Source organism: Peromyscus maniculatus, chromosome 9 (assembly GCF_049852395.1).
Source record: "Peromyscus maniculatus bairdii isolate BWxNUB_F1_BW_parent chromosome 9, HU_Pman_BW_mat_3.1, whole genome shotgun sequence".
NCBI lineage: Eukaryota > Metazoa > Chordata > Mammalia > Rodentia > Cricetidae > Peromyscus > Peromyscus maniculatus.
Window position 1 is genome coordinate 42,024,933 of NC_134860.1, and position 20,482 is coordinate 42,045,414.

The following is a 20,482-nucleotide window of genomic DNA, read 5'->3' on the forward strand; positions in this document are numbered from 1 at the left end:
ACAGCCCTTCAGCAGACAAAACACCCATACATATGAATAAAAGAAATAAATCTTTAAAAAACTGTTGTTCCAATAATGCATCATTAAGGCCAACAGGAGCAGAAAAATAATGTCCCAACTTATCTTTGGATTCACTCTGTCTATTATGTGGTTATCACTGAAGCTATATTTCAAGAAAATTAAAGGAAGATAGGCCCAGCTTTTTAAATTTTTTTTAATGTTTTATTGATTCTCTGTTGGTTTCACATCAGGCATCCCAATCCCACTCTTCTAACTACCTGTTTCTTGTATCTGTTCTCTGCTCTTGATACCTCCCATCTAAAATAAAACAATTAAAAAGAAAAATGGAAAACCCAAAACCAAAGCAAACAAACAAGAATCTTGCTGAGGAATCTGTAGTGTGGCCCAGTGAGTCACACAGTACATCCTTTCATCTATACATCTTTTCTCATAAGTGTTCTGGCCTCTGATTTCTACTACACTGTCAATAATCCACCCTCACTGGGACTCCTCTTGGATATAGAATTGATGTCTGTGTCAGAGAGATCCTGTAGCTCTGATCTGCAGATCTGGGCCATTCACATGTTCTTGCACTTCATAGATGAAGAGGGTGTTAGGGTGGGATAACTTATAGCCCTGGTTATGAACCTGGGTGGTAGCTGGGTTAGAGAAACCACCAGCTTTCCCTCATCTTCACCACTTGAGCAAGCTCTCCTATTCTCCCCCAGTGAAATCACCCACTACAGGAGGTAGATTGGACAGAGGCCGATTATCCTGCTCTCATGTGTGGTAATATTGTGTTCTCCAAAATACTGTACCGTAATAAACTTATCTGGGGTCAGAGTGAAGAATAGCCACTAGGACCTAGAGTCCACAAAATGGTGGCATACACACCTTTAATCTTAGCATTCTGGAGGCAGAGAAACATCCTGATGTCTGTGAGTTCTAAGTCACAGTGGAAACAGCCAGGATATGTGACACATATCTTTAATCGCAGGAAATCATGGATGGAAGCAGAAAAGTATATAAGGCAAGAGGACGAGGAACTAAATAGAGTCTGTTAAGCGTTTAGGCTTTTGAGCAGCAGTTCAGCTAAGATGTATTTGGATGAGGACTCAGAGGCTTCCTGTCTGAGGAAACAGGAACAGCTGAGGAACTGGCAAGGTGAGCAGGCTGTGGCTTGCTCTGCTTCTCTGATCTTCTAGGATTCACCCCAATCCCTGGATTCAGGTCTGATTTTATTAATGAGACCTGTTAATATTCATGCTACCCACCTGCCCTCACATCTGAGTCACCCACACTCAGAACACAAGGACCAGCCCTGCTGTTTGGAGAGGCAAGGTGCGGGGTCCAGTCCTCCAATTGTTTCCATAGGTGACTGTCAGACTCTCATGGCCCAGAGCCCAGCTCTCCCACCAGCCTCAGATAGCATATCCTCAGGTGGGACAGACATCTTTCCCTCACCATTGCCAACACAGGTCAGAAGAAGGGGAGCAGAGTCAGCTCTTCTGCTCTCACACCATAACAGCCAGCTCAACTACACAACCACTAACAATTTAGGTCTACTTGCTACTCAGTCCAGGGGCAGCACCCACTCTCCAAGTGCTACAGTTTGTGAGGGGCAGATCCAGTTCTCCCTGGTGCTACAGCATGTAAGAGGCAGGGTGAATTCTTTGAATCCCTATCCTGTCTTCAGTGGTAACAGGAGCAACTGACACCAACAAAAACTGAAGCTGTGGCAGGGTACAGTTTTTAGACATGGCCATTAGCAGCAGCCTAGACCGGGAGGACACCATAGCCCCTGGTGGTAGCATAGTCCACTAAGAACTGTATATCCCTGGAAGACACAGCCCTTGTCTAAGATGGTCCTGTATGTCTCTTGGTTGGCAATATAGGCCACAAACACTGGCTGCATTAGCAACATGAACCCAGACATGTTGCTAGGTGGCTTGCTGGGCCTGGATGTCAACATGGCCCGAGTTGGCAATGCAGATCACTCAGATCAGCATGGACCCACCAGCAGTACCCAAGTGGATCCATGTGGCAGCCCAGATTCCAGGCATCTGCAATGTCTGTGATGGCATCAGGATCTGGGAAAGCAATGCAGACCCTGGTTTCAGCAGAGCCAGAGACCCCGATGTGGCTCATGGCAATGTTCCTGGCACAGATGTTACTCTTGTCCCGGTTGGCAGCACAGTCCTCTAAAACACACATATGCCCTGTGGTATCATATCCCTTTCACAGTACCATAGTCACAAGTGGTGGCCCAGACTGAAGACAGCTGCTGAGCCTTCAGTGGTAATAGGAGTCATCGATATCAACACAAGATGCCCACAGCTGTGGCAGGTCCATGGACAAGATATGGTTGTTTCTCATTAATAGGGTTCACAGGATCATTTCATGAAATGTGTATACAGAATAATATAGTTGAGGGATAGCAATATATATGTCCACAAGGATGCAGTATGGATCCTTTTTGCATCAAGAATTGGGTATACACTGAATTGGCAACACTATCCACATGCAAAGACCTATGTATCCCTGTCTTGGCTTGGAAGTCACAATGTAGCCCAAGATGGGCACACAGAGTTCTGGTGTTAAAGGAGGTTCTGGAGTTACAGGATGAAAACTTCGCACATGATATTAAGAGTGAAGAGTTGGAAACTGTCTATCTAGAACAACTTGACCTCAAGACAGTCCATGATAGATTTCCCATCACATAGGGAGGGCTAAGTAGCTTGCCAAAGACATCGAAATTAAACGGATAGAAAAAGTCTTGCTCACCAACATCTCTACCCTCCATGTTTTAGTACCCCTCACAGAAGCCACATTCTGCTGAATGTCAGGGTTGTCAGTAACTCCTGTCTCAGGTTTTCTGTGTCTCAAGCTCATTGGTGATGCTTTCTTTTCTTCAGGAGTACTGAGCCAACAGACCCATGGATCTGATGAGGGCTGGATCCCTTGGAGGTCACTTGGTGTTTGTCTCACGAGTAAAATCAAACCAAAGTGGGTGTCTTCATCTGAGGGGGCCTTAACCCTAAGCCTGAAGAATGTCTCGTGATAAAGATGTCTGGGACTTCTTTGGCCTCCTCAGGTTTCTCTTGAGACCTGCCCTCAGAGAAGGAAAGACCATCATATCTAGTGCAGCCTAGCTGGCACACAGGCTAGACAAACTTTGAACCCAAAGCAATGCTGACCAGAGAAAGAGGTCTTTTTTATTTTATAATTTAATTTAATTTTACATATCAGCCAGTGATTCCCTTATTCTCCCCCCTCCGGCCCTTCCCTCCTCTTCCCCCAGCTGAACCCCCCCCCCATTCCCATTGCCTCCAGGGCAAAGACTCCCCTGAGGACTGAGTTCAAACTGGTAGATTCTGTCCAGGCAGGTCCAGTCCCCTCCTCCCAGCCTGAGCCAAGTGTCTCTGTATAAGCCCAAAGTTCCAAACAGCCAGCTCATGCACTGAGAACAGGACCCGGTTTCACTGCCTGGGTGCCTCCCAAACAGATCAAGCTAATCAACTGCCTCACTTATCCAGAGGGCCTGATCCAGTTGGGGGCTCCTCAGCTATTGGTTCATAGTTCATATGTTTCCATTTGTTTGGCTATTTGTCCCTGTGGTTTTTCCAACCTTGGTCTCAACAACTCTTGCTCATACAATCAATCAGTCGCAGAGGCATCCTAGCTGGGCCACAGGCTAGACAAAATCAGGGCCTATTCACACTGGAAGCCAATGTCAAGAGCCCCCAGTCCCCATGAATGCCATGGTTGCACGGGTTGGAATGCAGTGGTGGCTCACTTGCCTGTGATACTTCCTGCTCCTGCTGCAGCAGCTCTCTCTGCAGGAGGCTCTCATCCGGGGCTGTGACATGTTCCAGGTCATGCTGGAGATTTTCTGACCTAGAGGAGGAAGGCAGTTAGGGAACAGGCCTGGTGGGGACCTGCTGTGTCAGCTGTTGAGCCTGAACCAGCTCTAGTCATCTGGACAGTCCAGCATGACCTCTCAGCTCAGGTCATTCCTTGATTTCATAGGAGAGTAGTGTCAGAGTGCATCTTAGGCTGGATTTAACTCTGTGTTTTAAAATCTGCTAGAAGACAAACTGAGAACTAGACAGTGCTGGACAAGAAAATCCACACATTTCTACAGCTGTCCAGATACAATATTTTGAGAAAATCATAACAGTGTATCAAGGTCTGAGTGACAGTTCAGGGCAGATGTACATGGCCCTGATTAGATACCAGGTTAATGAGCAACCTGGGAAACTGAATGCAGTCCCTCTAGAGAGCCTACAAAATAAAAGCAGTGAAGGTTCTGAGTATTCCTACAGCACAGAGACCTGTCTGAGTTCAACACCTCAACCCCTAAATAATCTTATGTCCAGAAAAATCTTTTCTCAGGAGACAGATGCACACTGCAGAGAGCTTATAATCAGCAGGAGTGTGCTGCATGCAGATCTAACCAAAAGTAGGAACTTCTCTTTAAATGTGATGTTCTGGAAGGAAAATAAAGTAACAAGAGCACACACTGTCCTTCAAAACTAACCCTCCTCCTGCTAGGTTGAGGACTACCATAGGGAGATTTATGGGGAGACACAGGGGACACTGAGAAGATACCAGAGATCTCCGAAGGGAATAAGGGGTACACATTCCTCAGAAACACTAAGGCTCAAACATAGTGTTTCCTGGAGAAGTTCTTGTTAAGAGGGCCAGCACAACACCCTGAGGTGGTCTTTCACTGCCTGTGGATGAGAGCCATCCAGATGGGGAGATTCCCAAAAAGGACAGAGATATAGGTACAGGTGACCTCCATGGTTCTAACTACTCCTCCCAGTTTGGGCTCCTACCTCATCTCATAAACCCTGAAGTGATGTTGCAGCTTTTCTGCCAAGTCCCTTTGCTGGGTGACCAGCTCCTTCTGATTCAGCAGGCCCTTCAGTTTTTCATCCAGGCTTTCTTGCTCCTGTTCATTAGAAGATTGTGTTCTCAGGGGAGACTTCTCACTCTCATGCACACACATAAAGTCAAGGACACACATAAGTACATTTATGCACCCATACAAACCCACTGTAATGCACTAACATGTTCAGTTTCACTGCCAAGTCTAATAGAAGGAGCAATCACCAAGAATACTATTAAGAAGAAGATTAACTTTCTTTGGATGAGAAATGAACACAGTGGCAATTAGAGATAGGCACAGTACATTCTCAATAAAGTTAGTTGGTCTCCATCATCATTAAAAATATAACGAGTAATTTCAGAGAAAAACACACACATGAGTTTACACATTCAAAAACACTAGTACTTTTAAGCACCCATATAGCCAACACACACACACAAACATTTACCCCTACACATACAAGAAATATGGGCACACAAATACCCACTCACCAACAGGAGGTCATATATAGAAACCAAAGGAACACTAATGTCCAAATAATAGTCAGCATTCACACACAGAGAGAAGTTCACCCACAGATGTACACAAATGCACACACACACACACACACACACACACACACACACACACACACACATGATATAGTCAGTAACACAATATCAGCAAGGAGATGCACTGTGGGATTCCGTGTTGTGAAGCCAATGAGACAAACAAGACATTTCCTTTGTGTTAGCTGTGTGTAATGAAAAGGAAGAAGTCTAGTTTTTATTTTTAAAATAGGTGTATTGTTTGATTTTATTATTTATTAAAGAACACATGTATACCAAAGCAATAAGAGTGTATAAACACAGGAGAAACTACTCCCTCCTTTTTCTTTCTGAGCAATTAAAACTTGTGACAATTAGATGAGACAAAACAAGACAGAAGGACCCATTAAAGAACAGGAGATCCAGAGTCCTGGCCAGCCCAAATAGCCCAAACAGATAATTTTATGTTCAGTGAATGACCTTGGTTCAAGGGAACAAGAGAGTAAGCAACAGATGACAACATGGGGTTTCATTATGTAGCCTCTGAACACACCCGTGTATGTACACATTTACATACACCTGTAAGGATCACACACAGACAACAGGAATCAAAAGCAAGCAGAAAAAAAGAAGAGGATATCATATTGAGTAAACAGATAAATTTAGATTATGCACATCAGATGTTTCCACAGAGGCCTACAACAGATCTATCCATCTTCTGGGGACTAAAACTGCCTAGAGGAGAGCACACAGCTTAGTCAAACTATGTTGAGGTGATTGGAGAAAATGTTCTCTTCAAGCCTTAAACCTGTCACCCCAACCCTCAAGCTGTCAAAGTCCTCCCACATCGATGGTCATTCAGTCAGATCCAGACTGAAAACTCCAGGATGGGAGAACTGCCCAGCACCACTCACAGAAAACAGGGCTGACAAGTTGATACTCAGCTTCTGAGAGTGTGACCCAAGAATTAAGCTAAAGAAAGAGAACAAAATGGAATGCAGGAAAAAAGGACAAGCCCACTTGCCACCCCAAAAGTTGACAATGAAAAACATTCACTTGGCATTGTCTAGGGCTCTAGTCCTTGCAAGCTGCTTCCTACTTATGATCTCACAGGACCCCAGAATGCAAATGAGCCACAGGCCACTGACCTAATCAATGAGAGCTCTGTGGTATTCTACAAGTAGCTCTCTGCATGACAGATTCTAATATAATGACATGTAGGTGTGTGGTATCTCACAGACCCATCTCTCTGAATGTACTGCAATTCCAGCAGACCAGGAGGGTTTGCTTTCTAATCAGCTAGTATCTAGCAAGAGGCTACCTCTACAGGAAGACTTTGAATGATCACAGAAATGGATTCTGGATGGGTGGGTGGGTGCTTACATGGGTGTTTTTATTTTATGGTTGGACAGTTGGGAAGTCTGCCCCTACTGCCTCAGCCTACCTGATGCTGCTCAGCACAGGGGTCACACATCTTCTCATGGGCCTCCTTTAAGAGCTTCTTCAACTGCTCACAGGTCTCATGCTCTTCAATCTGCTCCTTCCACAACAGCATGTTCTGATGTCTCAACACATGGACATTGTTCCTTAGCTGATTACACTCTGGTAGGATCTGGCCATTGAGGTAACTAAACAATCACCAAAACATGGTGAGCCACAGTGAGCCTCTATTTACCATCCTGCATCCACGTACCACCAACCATGAAAAGTCTGACGTCAACAGAACAAGAATGGACCTCTCAGTAGACTAGCCAGCATCACTCAAATGCAGGCTAAATCCAGAGAATAGCCAAATTGCAGACAAATTCAAACTACTTCTGAAAATCCAGGTATCAAAAGGGATCTTGTCCCTCTGAGAAAAGGGTGCAGTCCACACCTTTGCTTAACTGTTCCTGATATTGGGAAAGCATCAGCAGGTAGAGGCAAAACACACTCTGAATGAGGGCAGAAGTTCCAACAGGAATAACTTCTCTCTACAGATCCCAGGCAAATCAGATCTGTGAAGCCCCTGCCAGCACCCAGAGAACCTGGGCTTCAAGAAATCCCTTTATGGTACAAACCATTTTTCTGTCTTAGGGCTCCTGAGTTGGGCAGGACAATAATATGAGGGCCTCAGTGTTTGTTCACACTTAGCAAAATTGAGTCCAAGAGGCAAAAATTGAAGGGCCACAAGGCAGGCTATGGGCTCAGAGGTACACAGGCTAGAACCAGAGCCCTCACTTTTTGTCAAGGACAAAGAAGGGCAGAATCAGTCCCTCCCAAGCTATTGGGCACTTACCTAAAGTATTCAGTCTCCTCTATCAGCCCCTTGCACTTGTCCAAGGCTTCACTCATCTCCAATGGCATTTCCTGGAGAGCCAACATCACCTGCTTGTGTTCCATTTCAAGCATCTCTGTTTCAAAGTTTAGCCTGTGGTAGGGCATGGCCCCAGGAAAAAAGAACCCCATGAACACAGGCAACAAGGATCACATAAATAAGGCTGTGTCATGGACTACCCCAGCACAGTAGATGCCACAGCCTGGTATTTAAACACTGGGACTTCCTGGTGCTTATTAAACATTCTATCTTGTGCTCAGAACATAACAGCCAGAAGGTTTAAGGTGAGGGATCTAGTTCATGAGCACCCATAGTGGGCATGGAGCTATAGATAAGTGCTCTAAGAAGTTGCCAGGAATCTGTGCCACATATCTGAAAACACAAGAAAACTATTGTAACATTTCTCCTATCTCTAGAACAGGGATTCTCATTCCTGGGTGCCAATAGCTACACAGAGACACGGAGCAAACAATTATTATTTGCCCGGAGGAGCCCCAATTTCGGAATGGTTTTATAAACTGCACAGTGATTCTTATGTTCTAAAACGGTGAGCACAGTGACCAGGAGGTGTGATGCTCAAAGTGAGGTTCCCCTTGCTTCACCAGTGCTGTAATCGGGACCACCCTTAGTCAGATGAATAAACCAGGGCCCTCAAGCTGCTTTCATGAGCTTTCATACACAATCATCTGCTGGTCAAGTACAAAGACTCTCCACAAACTCACAGTACCTAGCATCTCCCACAAGCTAACACCTGTCAAGGTCTCTTGAAGTACATGTTGAGGGTTCACACACTACTATCTGTATCCCAAGAGTGCAATTGAGGCCACACATTCTTCTTTTCATTTGGAAGAAGCAGAACAGCCTGTGTCCCTATCTCATTCCTCCCGGGTTCCAAGTCTGCATCTCAAAGGAACTCATGAAAACTAGTTTAGGCAGCAGGACACCCTGGAATTTCAGCCTTCTGTTCCTCAGGAAACCTGGGATTGATACTGTGGTTTCAAGAAGGTCAGCAGAGAACTGCGCATAATGACTACCTGTTGTTCAAATCCTTGCAATTATAATTGGCTAGGATACCATGAAGTTCATTTCTCTCACATTCCATGTCATGTAATCGAATGGTGAGTTTTTCGATTTTTTTCATTTCTTGCTCCTGCTTCTGCTCAGTAAAGCTGGAGAGTTGGGATGGTGCCTCTCCAGTTGTCCCTGCAGGTAGATAAAGACAATTTAACTTGTATTCTTGAATGGCAAGGACCAGGAGAGACCATGCTGAGTCCCAAGAAGAAGCCTAATGTAATGAACGCTAGGGACCCAGGGAACCTTCCAAACAGCAGGAAAGCTATGCTCAAACTTTGTCCACTGAGCTGTCTCTGTCCTCAACCACTGTGGATAATTATGTGCCTCCCTCCCTAATGCAGTATCCTGGCCCTGGAAGGCATAAGCAATGCCAGCCAAGTAGAATTGGAGGACAGTGTCAGCTACCATCTGATGTGATTCAAGCAAAGCCTGTTGTCCCTAGAGCTTAGCAGCACCAAAACCTAATCACATGTGTTCAGGACCAAAACATCTGCTGATGTGCTGTGTGGCCTAGTTGGTTTCCCTCCCTTCCTATTGGCATCAGATTTCCATGGAAACTGAGTAATCCACTAGGATGAAGTGCAGCAAAGCCCTATGGAGAGAGGGCCAGCTCAGTGGTCCTTTTATCCTAATCCTCTTTCTCAGTCACAAGGAATTGAAGGAATTCCCAGAAAAGCAGCTGCAATCTGGACCAATCATGGCTCTCCTAAACTAACCTTTAGAAACTCTTGACTCTGGGTCTGCTCTTTAGAAAGCCAGAAAAGCTGGACTCACCCATTACTACACAGAAACTCCCAGCTGCTGAGCTACAATACTAGAAATATCAGCTCAAGTTCACCTCCTCCAGGAAGTGTCTTGTCCCCTGCCCTGGACTCACTGTGCCTTTCCCAGAACCATTTATTTCTCCAGGTTTTACACTGAGACCAAAGGCCAGCTTCCTTCTGTCTCTCTCTGGTCACACAATGTTCTCCATTCTTTCTCCCAAGCAGCCTGCTCAGTCTTGTCCACATGTCCATGGGAACTGAAGGAATAACCCACAGTCATTGATGTTGCCACAACACTGGTGACATCACAGAGAACACCAAGCACTCTCCATCATAGAATAGAATCTCCATGGATGGGATGATTAGGGTCACCCCCGGCAGTCCTCACTTATCCACTAACTAGCTCTTCTGCACTTCATCAAAAGCCATGTTGCCCTTCCCAGCAGCCTTCCCAGAAACAAAAGGGAAGACCTTCAGCACCTCCTCCTTATAAAGCCAGAGATCTCTTTCTGTTTCATTAGAATATTTTCACTACTTCATGTATGGGAAGTTGAAGACTCACTTCAAAATACATCTCAGGCAATGATTTTGCCCTTCTTGATATCTTGTAATCAATAACATGAGAAAAAATGTTGCTAGGGAATTAAGTCAGAATGGTGAGAAGGAAAAGTTGATCCTCTGATGTCAACAAGAACATTGTGCAGGATTCACAAGACTTTTTACAATATATGGATATGGTAGGAGTTTGTGGGTGTCCTGCCAGAACAAAGAAATGTCCCTTAGTTAATGAGAAATATTTCCCTGAATCAACACAATAAATTCAAGCCAACACAATATTAGCAAATGTGTAATTAGTTAGTGACATGTCAGGGTGGATAGTAAGAACTGGGACTCTCCAGGTGATCCCTGAGACACAAGAGCAAACACGGCCAGGATGAGTGATGGTCCATTCCAACACTCAAGTGTCAGGAAAGATGAATGGCTAGTGAGAGGCCAGACACAGATATGAAAGGACAAATGTGTCACAACCATGGGGACAATATGTAGTGTGTCACTGCTATGTTGCTTCACCTCGTGCTACACAGAGACTAATTTCTTGATCTGGAGCCATTTGTGAAGATGTCCATGCCCTTGGGAAGGAGAGGGGCACAGCCAGCTTAAAGAATACTCATGGGAGCATGAGAAGGGCAGGCAAAGGACACAGGAGACATATGAGGGGTCCTTTACTCTAGACCTTTCCCAGAGCCGCACATCACACTTGTCAATTTCCTGGCTGCACTGAAATGAGGAGCTAGCACCATGTTCAGCCTGGATGGCAAATTCTTCAGAAGACTGGACTTTGGTCTCAGGAAGGTACGTGGTGGACCCAAGAACACATGAGTGATGTGGGGTAAACTATGTCCATTCAGATGTTATATCACCCTGACAACCAAGGTAGACAAAGTTAAGTATCTCAGTAATTCCCTAGTCTAGAAGTCAAAGCACAGTACTGCCCTAGGCATTACCTCATCTCAGTCAAACCTGACCCACTGAAGGATGCTCAGGAAGTAACTGACAGATGAGTCTTTGTCCTAGCAATTTCGCAAAGACAAGACTTGAGTCTCCCCCTCTGTGGATGTCAGTTCTTCCATCTCTCTATAGGTAGGTGGATGTCTCAGAAGTCATCGGGGTTCCTCTCTCTCCCTAGACAATGTGACCCAGGGGACATCCTTCTAAAGCTTATTCACAGCTACAGAGAATGCTCTGTAGCTTCAGAGCGCTCAGCCAAGTGCTTTGAAAAACCAGGAGAAAATTGTTAATGTCACACTCAGGTAGTGTATGGATGCCCACCTCACTTGCTCTATGCTTCAGACTCTCATGTTAATGGGGAAGCCATGCAGGGGCAGAACATGGTCATCAGATTTACAAAGCCATCCTCACTGACAGTCTAAAACACCCAGAGCTGGCAGGAAGGGGACAGTCTCAGTCCAGGTTCACTGAATCTAACAGCTCTCAGGCTGAACTGCAGACCTGTGTGCCATCAGCAGTTGGTAACTCAGAAACCACAGGGGTCATTTGAAGACAGCAGCACTTGGTGTATCCTGCCCTGCTAGTAGCTGTGATGTAAAGAATGAGAACCTCAGGCTTTGCCAGGGCACCCTCCTTTTCCTATTATTACTGGCACACAACTAAAGGACACCAGTGTGTGGGGGAGGCAACACAGTTATGGTACAGAAATCTCATTACTTTCTCTGTGCCTCCTCCCCACTCAGAGTAAAAGCAGATGGTACACAGCAAAGCAGGTAAAGCCTTGTCAATTCCTGAATCTGACAAACTAACCATCATGGATCCTTGATCTGGGTCTGCTCCTAAGGAACCCAGAGCAGGATAGGTTTATTCCTTTCCATAAGTTCCCAGTTCTTTAGCTTTATCCCTGGAAGGCTCAAGCCCATCACATCCAGAAAGCTCCCCCGCCCCTCCTGAACTCACTGTGTCTTCCCCAGGTCCAGAGATTTCTCCATGTTGTCCAGTGAGACCTAGGGCCTGCTTCTTTCTTCCTCGCTCTGGTCTCTCCATGCTGTGTATTCTCTCTCTCAACTGGACGCCTCAGTCTTGACCACATCTCTGTAGGTGAACCTTACAGCACTGAACTAATGTCCTAAGCTACAACACTAGTTACATCACAGGGGATTCCAAGAGCTCTCCAGAATACAGCAGAATTCCAGAGAAGAGACTGCTGATGTCATGGGGCACAGCCTTTGCTTCCTTGCTAATTCTTCATGAACTGACCAGAAGCTGATGTTTCTTTCCAGGAATCTCTGCTGTGACACAGGGGAAGCCATTCAGCTCCTCCTCCTTCCAAAGCTATAGATTTCTTTCTGCTTCATTAGAATCTTTTCACTACTCACCCATGAGGAGTTGGAAGCTCATTTATAAACACTGACAATAGTTGGCCCTTCCCATCCTATGGGGAGGCTACTCATTACCCCATATTTCCCCAGAATACTCTTCAGTAGGAACATTAGTAAATATTACTTAGAAATTTAGAGGTGGGAGAAACAGATAGAAAATACATCTGGTGCCCAACTTATCAAGAATTCATTAAAAACCACTTGGGGCCGGCTCCCTAGTCTGAGCGGCTGGCTCCCTAGCCCCGGCCCAGGTCTGCTTGGTTTCAGGCCGTACTAACTGTGAGCTGCTTGCTTAAAGCCAGTGCTGGAAACAACTCAGGCCTGCCCTGCTTAACAGGGCCCCTGCCTGTAAAGCCAATGCACATGGTGGGAGCTTAAGGAAGCCAGAGCCAAGCTTTGACTCGGGGCAAGAGGGAACACGTGGCTGGATTTAAGCTTTAGGCCACTATGCTTTCTCTCTCTCTCTCTCTCTCTCTCTCTCTCTCTCTCTCTCTCTCTCTCTCTCTGGAGTATACTAGGTAGCTGTTTTGAAATTCGCTCAGATTTCTACTGTTCTACACAGATGTGGTAAGTCACAACATATCGGATTTATTTATTTATTTATTTATTTATTTTGGTATTTTGAGACAGGGTTTCTCTGTGTAGCTTTGAGCCTTTCCTGGAACTCACTTGGTAGTCCAGGCTGGCCTTGAACTCACAGAGATCCACCTGGCTCTGCCTCCCGAGTGCTGGGATTAAAGGCATGCACCACCACCACTGCCCGGCTCAGATATTTTATAGGAAACTATTTAAAAGAGAAATTTTTTCCACATTAAAAAAAATACATTTTATGTGTACATTGGAAGAAAATTGGGTTTTGTTTGAAATTTTAGGAAGTCTGACAATGGAACAACTATATGAGCAGATTAGTATTGTTGGAATTATGCAGTTTATCACTACTCTTATCCTCATTTTGCTATTTAAAAAGATAGTCAATTTAAGTACCAGGGTGACAGCTTTAGAAAAACTTGTTAAACCTGTAAAAATTCAGACAGAATAAATTAACAGTGAAGTTGTTTCAAGTTTGGATCATAAAGTTACAGAAAGAACGCCTGTTTTCACACAGTCACCCTTAATTTATCATGTAACTTTACAGCAGTTGCCTGATCAAATGACTACACAAAATATTTGGGCTCCAATTGAAATGTTGGATTTAAAGAGGTTTAAGGAGGCAATAGTATCTTATGGCATGCATTCCCCATATGTAAACAAATGTTAAACTCTTGGTCAACATATAATAGGATTGTACCACGGGACTGGCGGGAGCTGGCACAAGCTGTTCTTGAACCCAGCCAGAGACTTCAATTTCTAACTTGGTTCAAGGATGAAGCTAAAAACATGGAAAAACAATGGAGGGATAAAGGAATACAAGTTTACCAGGATCAGCTTATTGTAGGAGGCTAATATGCTTCAGTAAAAACACAATGTTTATATGATGTTCAAACCCTAATTTTATGTTGAATGGCAGCCTTGAATACATGGGACAGAGTTGAGGAATCAGGAAAAAAACTGAGTCAGTTACAAAGGTCATGCAAGGCCCAAAAGAATCTTTCACAGATTTTTTACAAAGACTGGCTTCAACAGTAAAGAGAATGGTCTCAGATTCAGAAGCTAGTAAGATAATAATTGAATCTTTGGCCTTTGAGAATGCAAATGCAGCATGCAAAAGCATAATCAGGCCATTAAAGGCAAGATCTGCACCTTTAGAAGATTGGATTAGAGACATAGTTAATGTTGAGGCTCATGAGCATGATGATATGTGGGTAGGAGAAGCAATTTCAAATGGTTTGAGGAATGTTAGATGTTTTGGATGTGGAAAGCAAGGACATTTGAAAAGGGACTGTAAACAGGTCATTCCTAGAAACAATGTTTCTTCAAGGAACAATGGCAACAGAATGCCCCTTCCTTCTGCAGCATGCAGAAGGTATGGTAAGGGAAAACACTGGACCAACAAATGTAGATCAACAAAGGACAGACAGGGTAATCCTTTGCCTCAGTTCAGGAAACTCCAAGAGGGGCCTCATGCAGGCCCCCATAGCAAATCCAGTTCAAACCTTTCCTGCAGTCATAGTGGAAACCCCTGCTCAGAGCAATTAAATAACCAAATGCCTATTGGAATAAATCATGCTGGTCAGGATGATGAAACAGAGAGAATAGAAAATTCAGGAGAAAACATAAAGAAAAATTTTTGGCAAACTTCTATTAATGAACAAAGACCAAAATTAACGATAAAAATAAATGGTGTTTTGTTGTCTGGTCTGGTAGACACAGGTGCGGACGTTACCATAATTGCACCAGAATTTTAGCATTCAACTTGGCCTCTTCAGGAGGTAAATGTTCAACTGTTAGCAATTGGGACATTATCTCAGGTGAAACAGAGTGCAAGATGGCTGGAATGTATAGGTCCAGAAGGACAGAGAAGAAAATTAAAACCATATGTGGCTAACATAGCTATGAACCTGTGGGCTTGAGACTTGTTGCAACAATGGAATACTCAGATTAACATCCCTCCAATCTCAGAAACAAATCATAAACTAGCACATGTTTCTGAGAGATATATTAGAAGGCATTATTTTGAGTGGTCACCAGCCATCCATATTATACAAGAACAGGGCTCAACAACTGATGATCTTCCAAAGACACCAAAGCTCTACCTTTAAAATGGTTAACAGACAAGCCTGTATGGGTTCAGCAATGGTCTTTAACAACAGAGAAACTCCAGGCTTTAGAAGAGCTGGTAGAATAACAGTAAAATGCTCAGCATATTGAAGAATCAACCAGCCTTTGGAATTCTCCTGTATTTGTTATTAAAAAGAAATCTGGTATATGGAGAATGGTAACAGACCTTAGAGCAATTAACAAAGTAATTCAGCCAATGGACTCCCTACAATCTGGAATGCCTTTGCCTACTCTGTTACCAAAATGATGGCCTGTCATAGTTATTGATTTAAAAGACTGTTTCTTTTCAATACCCTTACAAGAAAAATACAGAGAAAGATTTGCTTTCACAGTGCCTACTTATAATAATTCTCAACTGGTTAAAAGATTTCAATGGAGGGTGCTCCCACAGGGAATGTGGAATAGCCCAAATCTGTACCAATATTTTGTACAACCACCATTGGAAATGATACATAAAAAATTTCCTAACAGAAAATTAGTGAGGTCTGTCACTCACTGTGGAAGAAGGGTGAGAAGAAACCTGGAATCTTCTGAACCTTCAACTCTTTGTGCTACTCTGTGCTCTAATAGTATCAGATTTTATTACACTTTGGCCTCTGGGACATTGGGCAGTAATTATCTTTGTCCAGGGTTAATCGTAGTAAACAGAATTCATTTATTTACTAACTCATATGTAGTTTCTTGAGAAAAGGACCCTCCCCATCGCCCAGCCTATCCTGGACCTGGCTAAATCAAACAATCAAACATTGAACTCAGAAAGAGCTGCCAGCCTTCCCCTCTGCATCTGTATCCATGTTAATCACACCCTCCCCTTCTGCCTCCACCTCTGCCTCTTCCTCAGCCCCTGCCTCAAGAGTGCAGAGACTAAAGGAATGCAGCAAGAAGCCATGTGGAATCCAGGTTATTTCTGTACAGGTGGATAACCACGTTTTAGTGCATGACTTGATGAAGGGTCCATGTGTACTCCTTGGTGCATTTTTGGTACATACCTAAAACCAAAAAGACTAAACCACATGTATTTCCAAATGGAACTTAACTCAGATTCATTTTTTTTTTTCTGGCAATCTACCTTGTTTCAGTTGTAAGCTACACTTGCTATAATACCTATGAATCACTAACCTCCTATGAGATGTGATAATACTATTTTGGATATTTAGTGCTTTTATGTTAAAGTTATGATTGCTTTTTTACTTCGATGAATTCGGGCATCTGATTTTTATAGAGGAATTGTATTCAGCCTGTAAATAGAGTTTCATGGTATAACTTTCTTCACAATATCTAACCTGCAACTAATGTGTAGGCCCAAAGGTGTACATTCTAAAAAGGGCTATGTCCAGACTCACCTATCTCGAAAATGTTAACAAACCCAGCATGAAAAGATCCTACTACCTGTATGCAATGATCCTCACAGGGACAAATTTGGGTACAACAGAATGATGGAAATCAATGGCTTAGGGAGGTCTCTGGTTTTATCACTCTCTGTGTGTGGTTTTAATTACAGATTTGCACACTGCCATGAGATTACTATGCTTCACTTTACACCTTAGGAGCAGTAGAAACACATTTGGATGGATATCTTTTGACCTTGACATTATTATTTTAAGCTTTATGTATTGAAACTAAGGGTCTTGTAAAATAATCCTTATTAAAGAAACTCAGGAAGCATTTTTGGCATTAAAGTAATTCAGACAATGTTGTACTTGTACTGAATCCTCAATGTCATTAATTCCCATTGTACTATTCATTGAACATGTTCTTTTAAAACTATATATTGTATACTGAGGCCAGTATCTTTATGACCAAGGCCTACCCATTCCTTAACTCTCACCAAAAATCTTAGGCATGCTTCATATGCTCAACAGCATTACCTTCAATGTCAGGAATGGAACCATGTAGGTATGTGTAATTGAGCATCCATTCATAGAGACAGCATCAGGAGATATTTGTCTTGGACTGGATACATATGGTATAATATGATTATCACGAGTTAAAAGAACTCCCCTGCAATCACCTTGACTACACTCATCACTTTAGCTGAAATGGTTCTGTTGTGTGTAGACATCACATATTCCTTATCCATTGCTCTGTTATTGGACAGGAAGATCAGGTAACATAAATATTCCTGAAAAAATACTGCAATCTATACTGATGCGCAATGCAGTAAAATGTTCATTTCCTTGGAATAGTATAGATGGGATATGTGACAGACATTGGGTTGGTGTTTAAAGTGACTCCATACAGAAATAGAGAGAGAGTAGAATACTTCACACTATACCCACCAACTTATTGGTGTTTCCTGTGGAAGTAATACTTGGAAGCACCCTACTTTCAGTTAACTCTCCAATTCTATTCGCTGGCATCAAGAAAGACCATTTTCCAATGGACCTGGTGTTCAAATTCAAGTAATGTCTAGAATGACAAGTCAAGTTTTCATGAACCTCCATGGCTCCTTCTACTATGTACAGTTAAGCTTCACAGCCACAGACCTGTCTATCACTGAATTAATCTGTTCAATTACTTTCTAAGGTCTCCATCCATCTGAGATAATCAATGCTAAAACATCACAATGGGATGTTCACTTGATTTTGGAATATAAAGCCATGCTGCACTATTCTACCCTACTGCTCTAGCTCTCAATTCCATTGGGCTCCTACTGGCAGGACAATCCCTGAGCTTTGGGTGGACTGCTTTGTGCATGATCCATTCTGAGTACCAACCAGCCATCTCACAGAAACAGCAGCCACTGAGTCTCAACAGCCTAAACAATGACAGCTCTCTCCAACAGCAACAGAAACAATGCCAAAGGAAGGCCAGAAAAGAGTCAGACGGTAACAGTTACAGCTGCACCTGAAACTACATTAATCTGCAAAACCACAAAGGTTTAGAAGGGAAATGTAAACACCCAATCATTCTAGTCAACAAAACAATAGCAGTTGTCTTCCCTCTAGACCTGGAACTCCTCCATCCCTGGAGATTTTTTGGTGGGTTGCAGTACAAGATAAGAATTCCCTTCTGTGTAGGTGTACACATATCAAATTGGAGAGTTGTTTAAATTATAGCTATCAACTCTGCTTTCTCCTTACTAGTGTATACATCTCTCTTGACATTTTAATATGTGGGAGAGACAGTTGATATCCTAATAGCACAAATCCAGACAATTCTCCCCCAAAATGATGGAAGAGCCTGGCTTGGATTATGAAAGCCAGCCTGATATCAGGAGGGGGTTCCAGCTTGGGACTAATCTGACTCCTTCATAGCCTGCTACTCAATCAGTTTGGTGCTATTCTACGTTTGGCTCATAACTTAAAGAGCAATGAAATAGTTTTCATATTCTGGGAAGTCCTAAGGACATTCTTGGCCAACATCTCCTGAGGCTTAAGCCCCATCTTGGCCCTTAGCATTTAGCAGGCATATGTCTTCAGGGAGTGCCATTTTTCACCCATGCAGGGTACCATCTTTCAAATTATTTAACTTACATTCATTTTCCTGGAGATGCTGTCCCAAAGTATTATTTTTCCATATTTATGTGTTACCTCTTGAAAGTCTTTTCTTTTCTAAAGAGCAACAGAAAGATAGTAGGAACTGACAGGTAGGGACTTGGAAAAGAATTAGAAGGATTAGAGGGTTCAGAAACTAAAACCACTATAGGTTATTAGAGAAAATAAGTTCATGACTTAACTTCTCAAGTTATGACACTGAAAAAAAATAATGGGGAAATGTTAAAAAAAAGCACTGAAATAATGGAAATTAACTACAGAACACAGTTCTAACTCTCTAACAACTTATCTATCTATCTATCTATCTATCTATCTATCTATCTATCTATCTATCCATCTCTCATATCTATGGATCTCTCATTTTTGCTCCACTCTAAGACTTCTCAGTAACACAGGCCCAGTGATGTTCTACTCACCTGGGTCTATGCTGCTACAAGAACACACTTTTTTTCAGAATGGTCTACAACCAGGAGCCTGGATGAACCTTCCAACTTTCAGTCATTGCCACTTGGAATGTGTCACATTATCTGACAAGTGGTCAGTCATGAAGGAAACTGGAAGGGTGAAAGACAAAGGCAGCCTACTGGCCTATGAGAAAAGACACTCTTATTGCAGAGCTTTGCCAAGCACTACAAACCATGAAACAATCTGCATGGAGGAACAGTTCTACTGAGCTGGGCGTGTAGCTGCAAGCTACAGCACTAGCTCAGTGTAAAAGAGGTCCGAAGGGAAAGTGCTGACAGCTCATGTGAATGCAGGAGGAGGGCTAAACAGGCTCCACTGTCATAGTAGTGCTTGTTGAGGCAGTTAGAATAAGAAAGGTATATAAATGCACAATACACCCATGCCATGAGACAGTCTATGAACCCACCAGTGAGTACCCAAGGAGAATGAAAACAATCTAAACTAAAGTGAGGAAACACACAAGATTTACCCATATTTAAACAAAATATCATATTCCTGTCTGTGTTATACACTGAGATGGGAAGTGGGTTGGTCTTTTTTTCAAATATAAAGTGAAATTTAGGATAAAAGAACCAGCCAAAGAAACCCTCCCTACCCCTGAAACCAGGGTGAAAACGATAAACATGGCCTGTGAAAGAAACACACTTTGGCCCTGAAACCAGAATCAAAGAAACACACTCTGCCCCTGACCCACTCCGCACAAAAAAAAAAAAAAAAATTGCTGAGCAGGAAAACCTACAGAACATAATCGAACCAATCTCTGGGTTTGTCCAAACTCAGGGATTGGAATCTGAGCAATTCTTACCCTGCAATGCTTCACCCTGGAAAAACTCCCAACTAAGAAGTCCTACATAAGCCCTATACCTGTTCATTTGGTAACTACCTGTTTTTTCTTCCTGGCAGAGGCAGCCACCCTCTTGGATTCTTCCCCTCCAATAAATTTCTTGAATGGGGGTTGGGTGAGACCTTCTTTTGTCAGAAGGGAGCAGAGCAGAGGGGGAATATTAGACACACAGGAGCAGAGCAGAAGTGTTAACACTTTCCCTAGGGAAACCTTTCCCTAACAAAGCAAAGTGGTTTCATTGGGGGAAAACTTTCCCTGGAGCAGGGAGGTAAGCGACTATGCTTAAGTCAACTTTGTGCTATTCCTTGGTTCTCAACAGCCAGGATCCCTTACCAACAAGCTGCCACACTTACAAAAACACCTACACTGCTTTTTTCATGTAACCCACCACCACATACCAACAAATGCCTTTCTGCTCAAGGTGTTCCAGTCTCTATTTAGCCCTTTCTCAGAAAAAAAGCATGGCAGAGAATGCTAGAGCCCAGGATTCT

General features: G+C 43.3%; 1 protein-coding gene across 6 annotated transcripts in view; it reads right to left on the reverse strand.

Moving 5' to 3' along the window:
• Positions 1–216: 216 nt before the first annotated feature.
• The window catches only part of LOC107400214 (disks large homolog 5-like), a 68,685-nt gene continuing 48,419 nt past the window's right edge, over positions 217–20,482 (reverse strand). For 4 of the 6 annotated variants that reach the window (XM_076544814.1, XM_076544815.1, XM_076544811.1 and 1 more), the window contains 5 exons: positions 8,773–8,941; positions 7,700–7,831; positions 6,866–7,049; positions 4,842–4,957; positions 3,195–3,897 (listed from right to left, as the gene is read on the reverse strand). In XM_076544814.1, coding sequence (XP_076400929.1) covers positions 3,705–3,897; positions 4,842–4,957; positions 6,866–7,049; positions 7,700–7,831; positions 8,773–8,879 — 732 coding nt within the window. In that variant the 5' untranslated portion in view covers positions 8,880–8,941 and the 3' untranslated portion in view covers positions 3,195–3,704. Of the gene's footprint in view, positions 3,109–3,194; positions 3,898–4,841; positions 4,958–6,865; positions 7,050–7,699; positions 7,832–8,772; positions 8,942–20,482 lie in introns of those variants that run through there. The other 2 variants (XM_076544813.1, XM_076544816.1) reach the window with 1 other exon arrangement.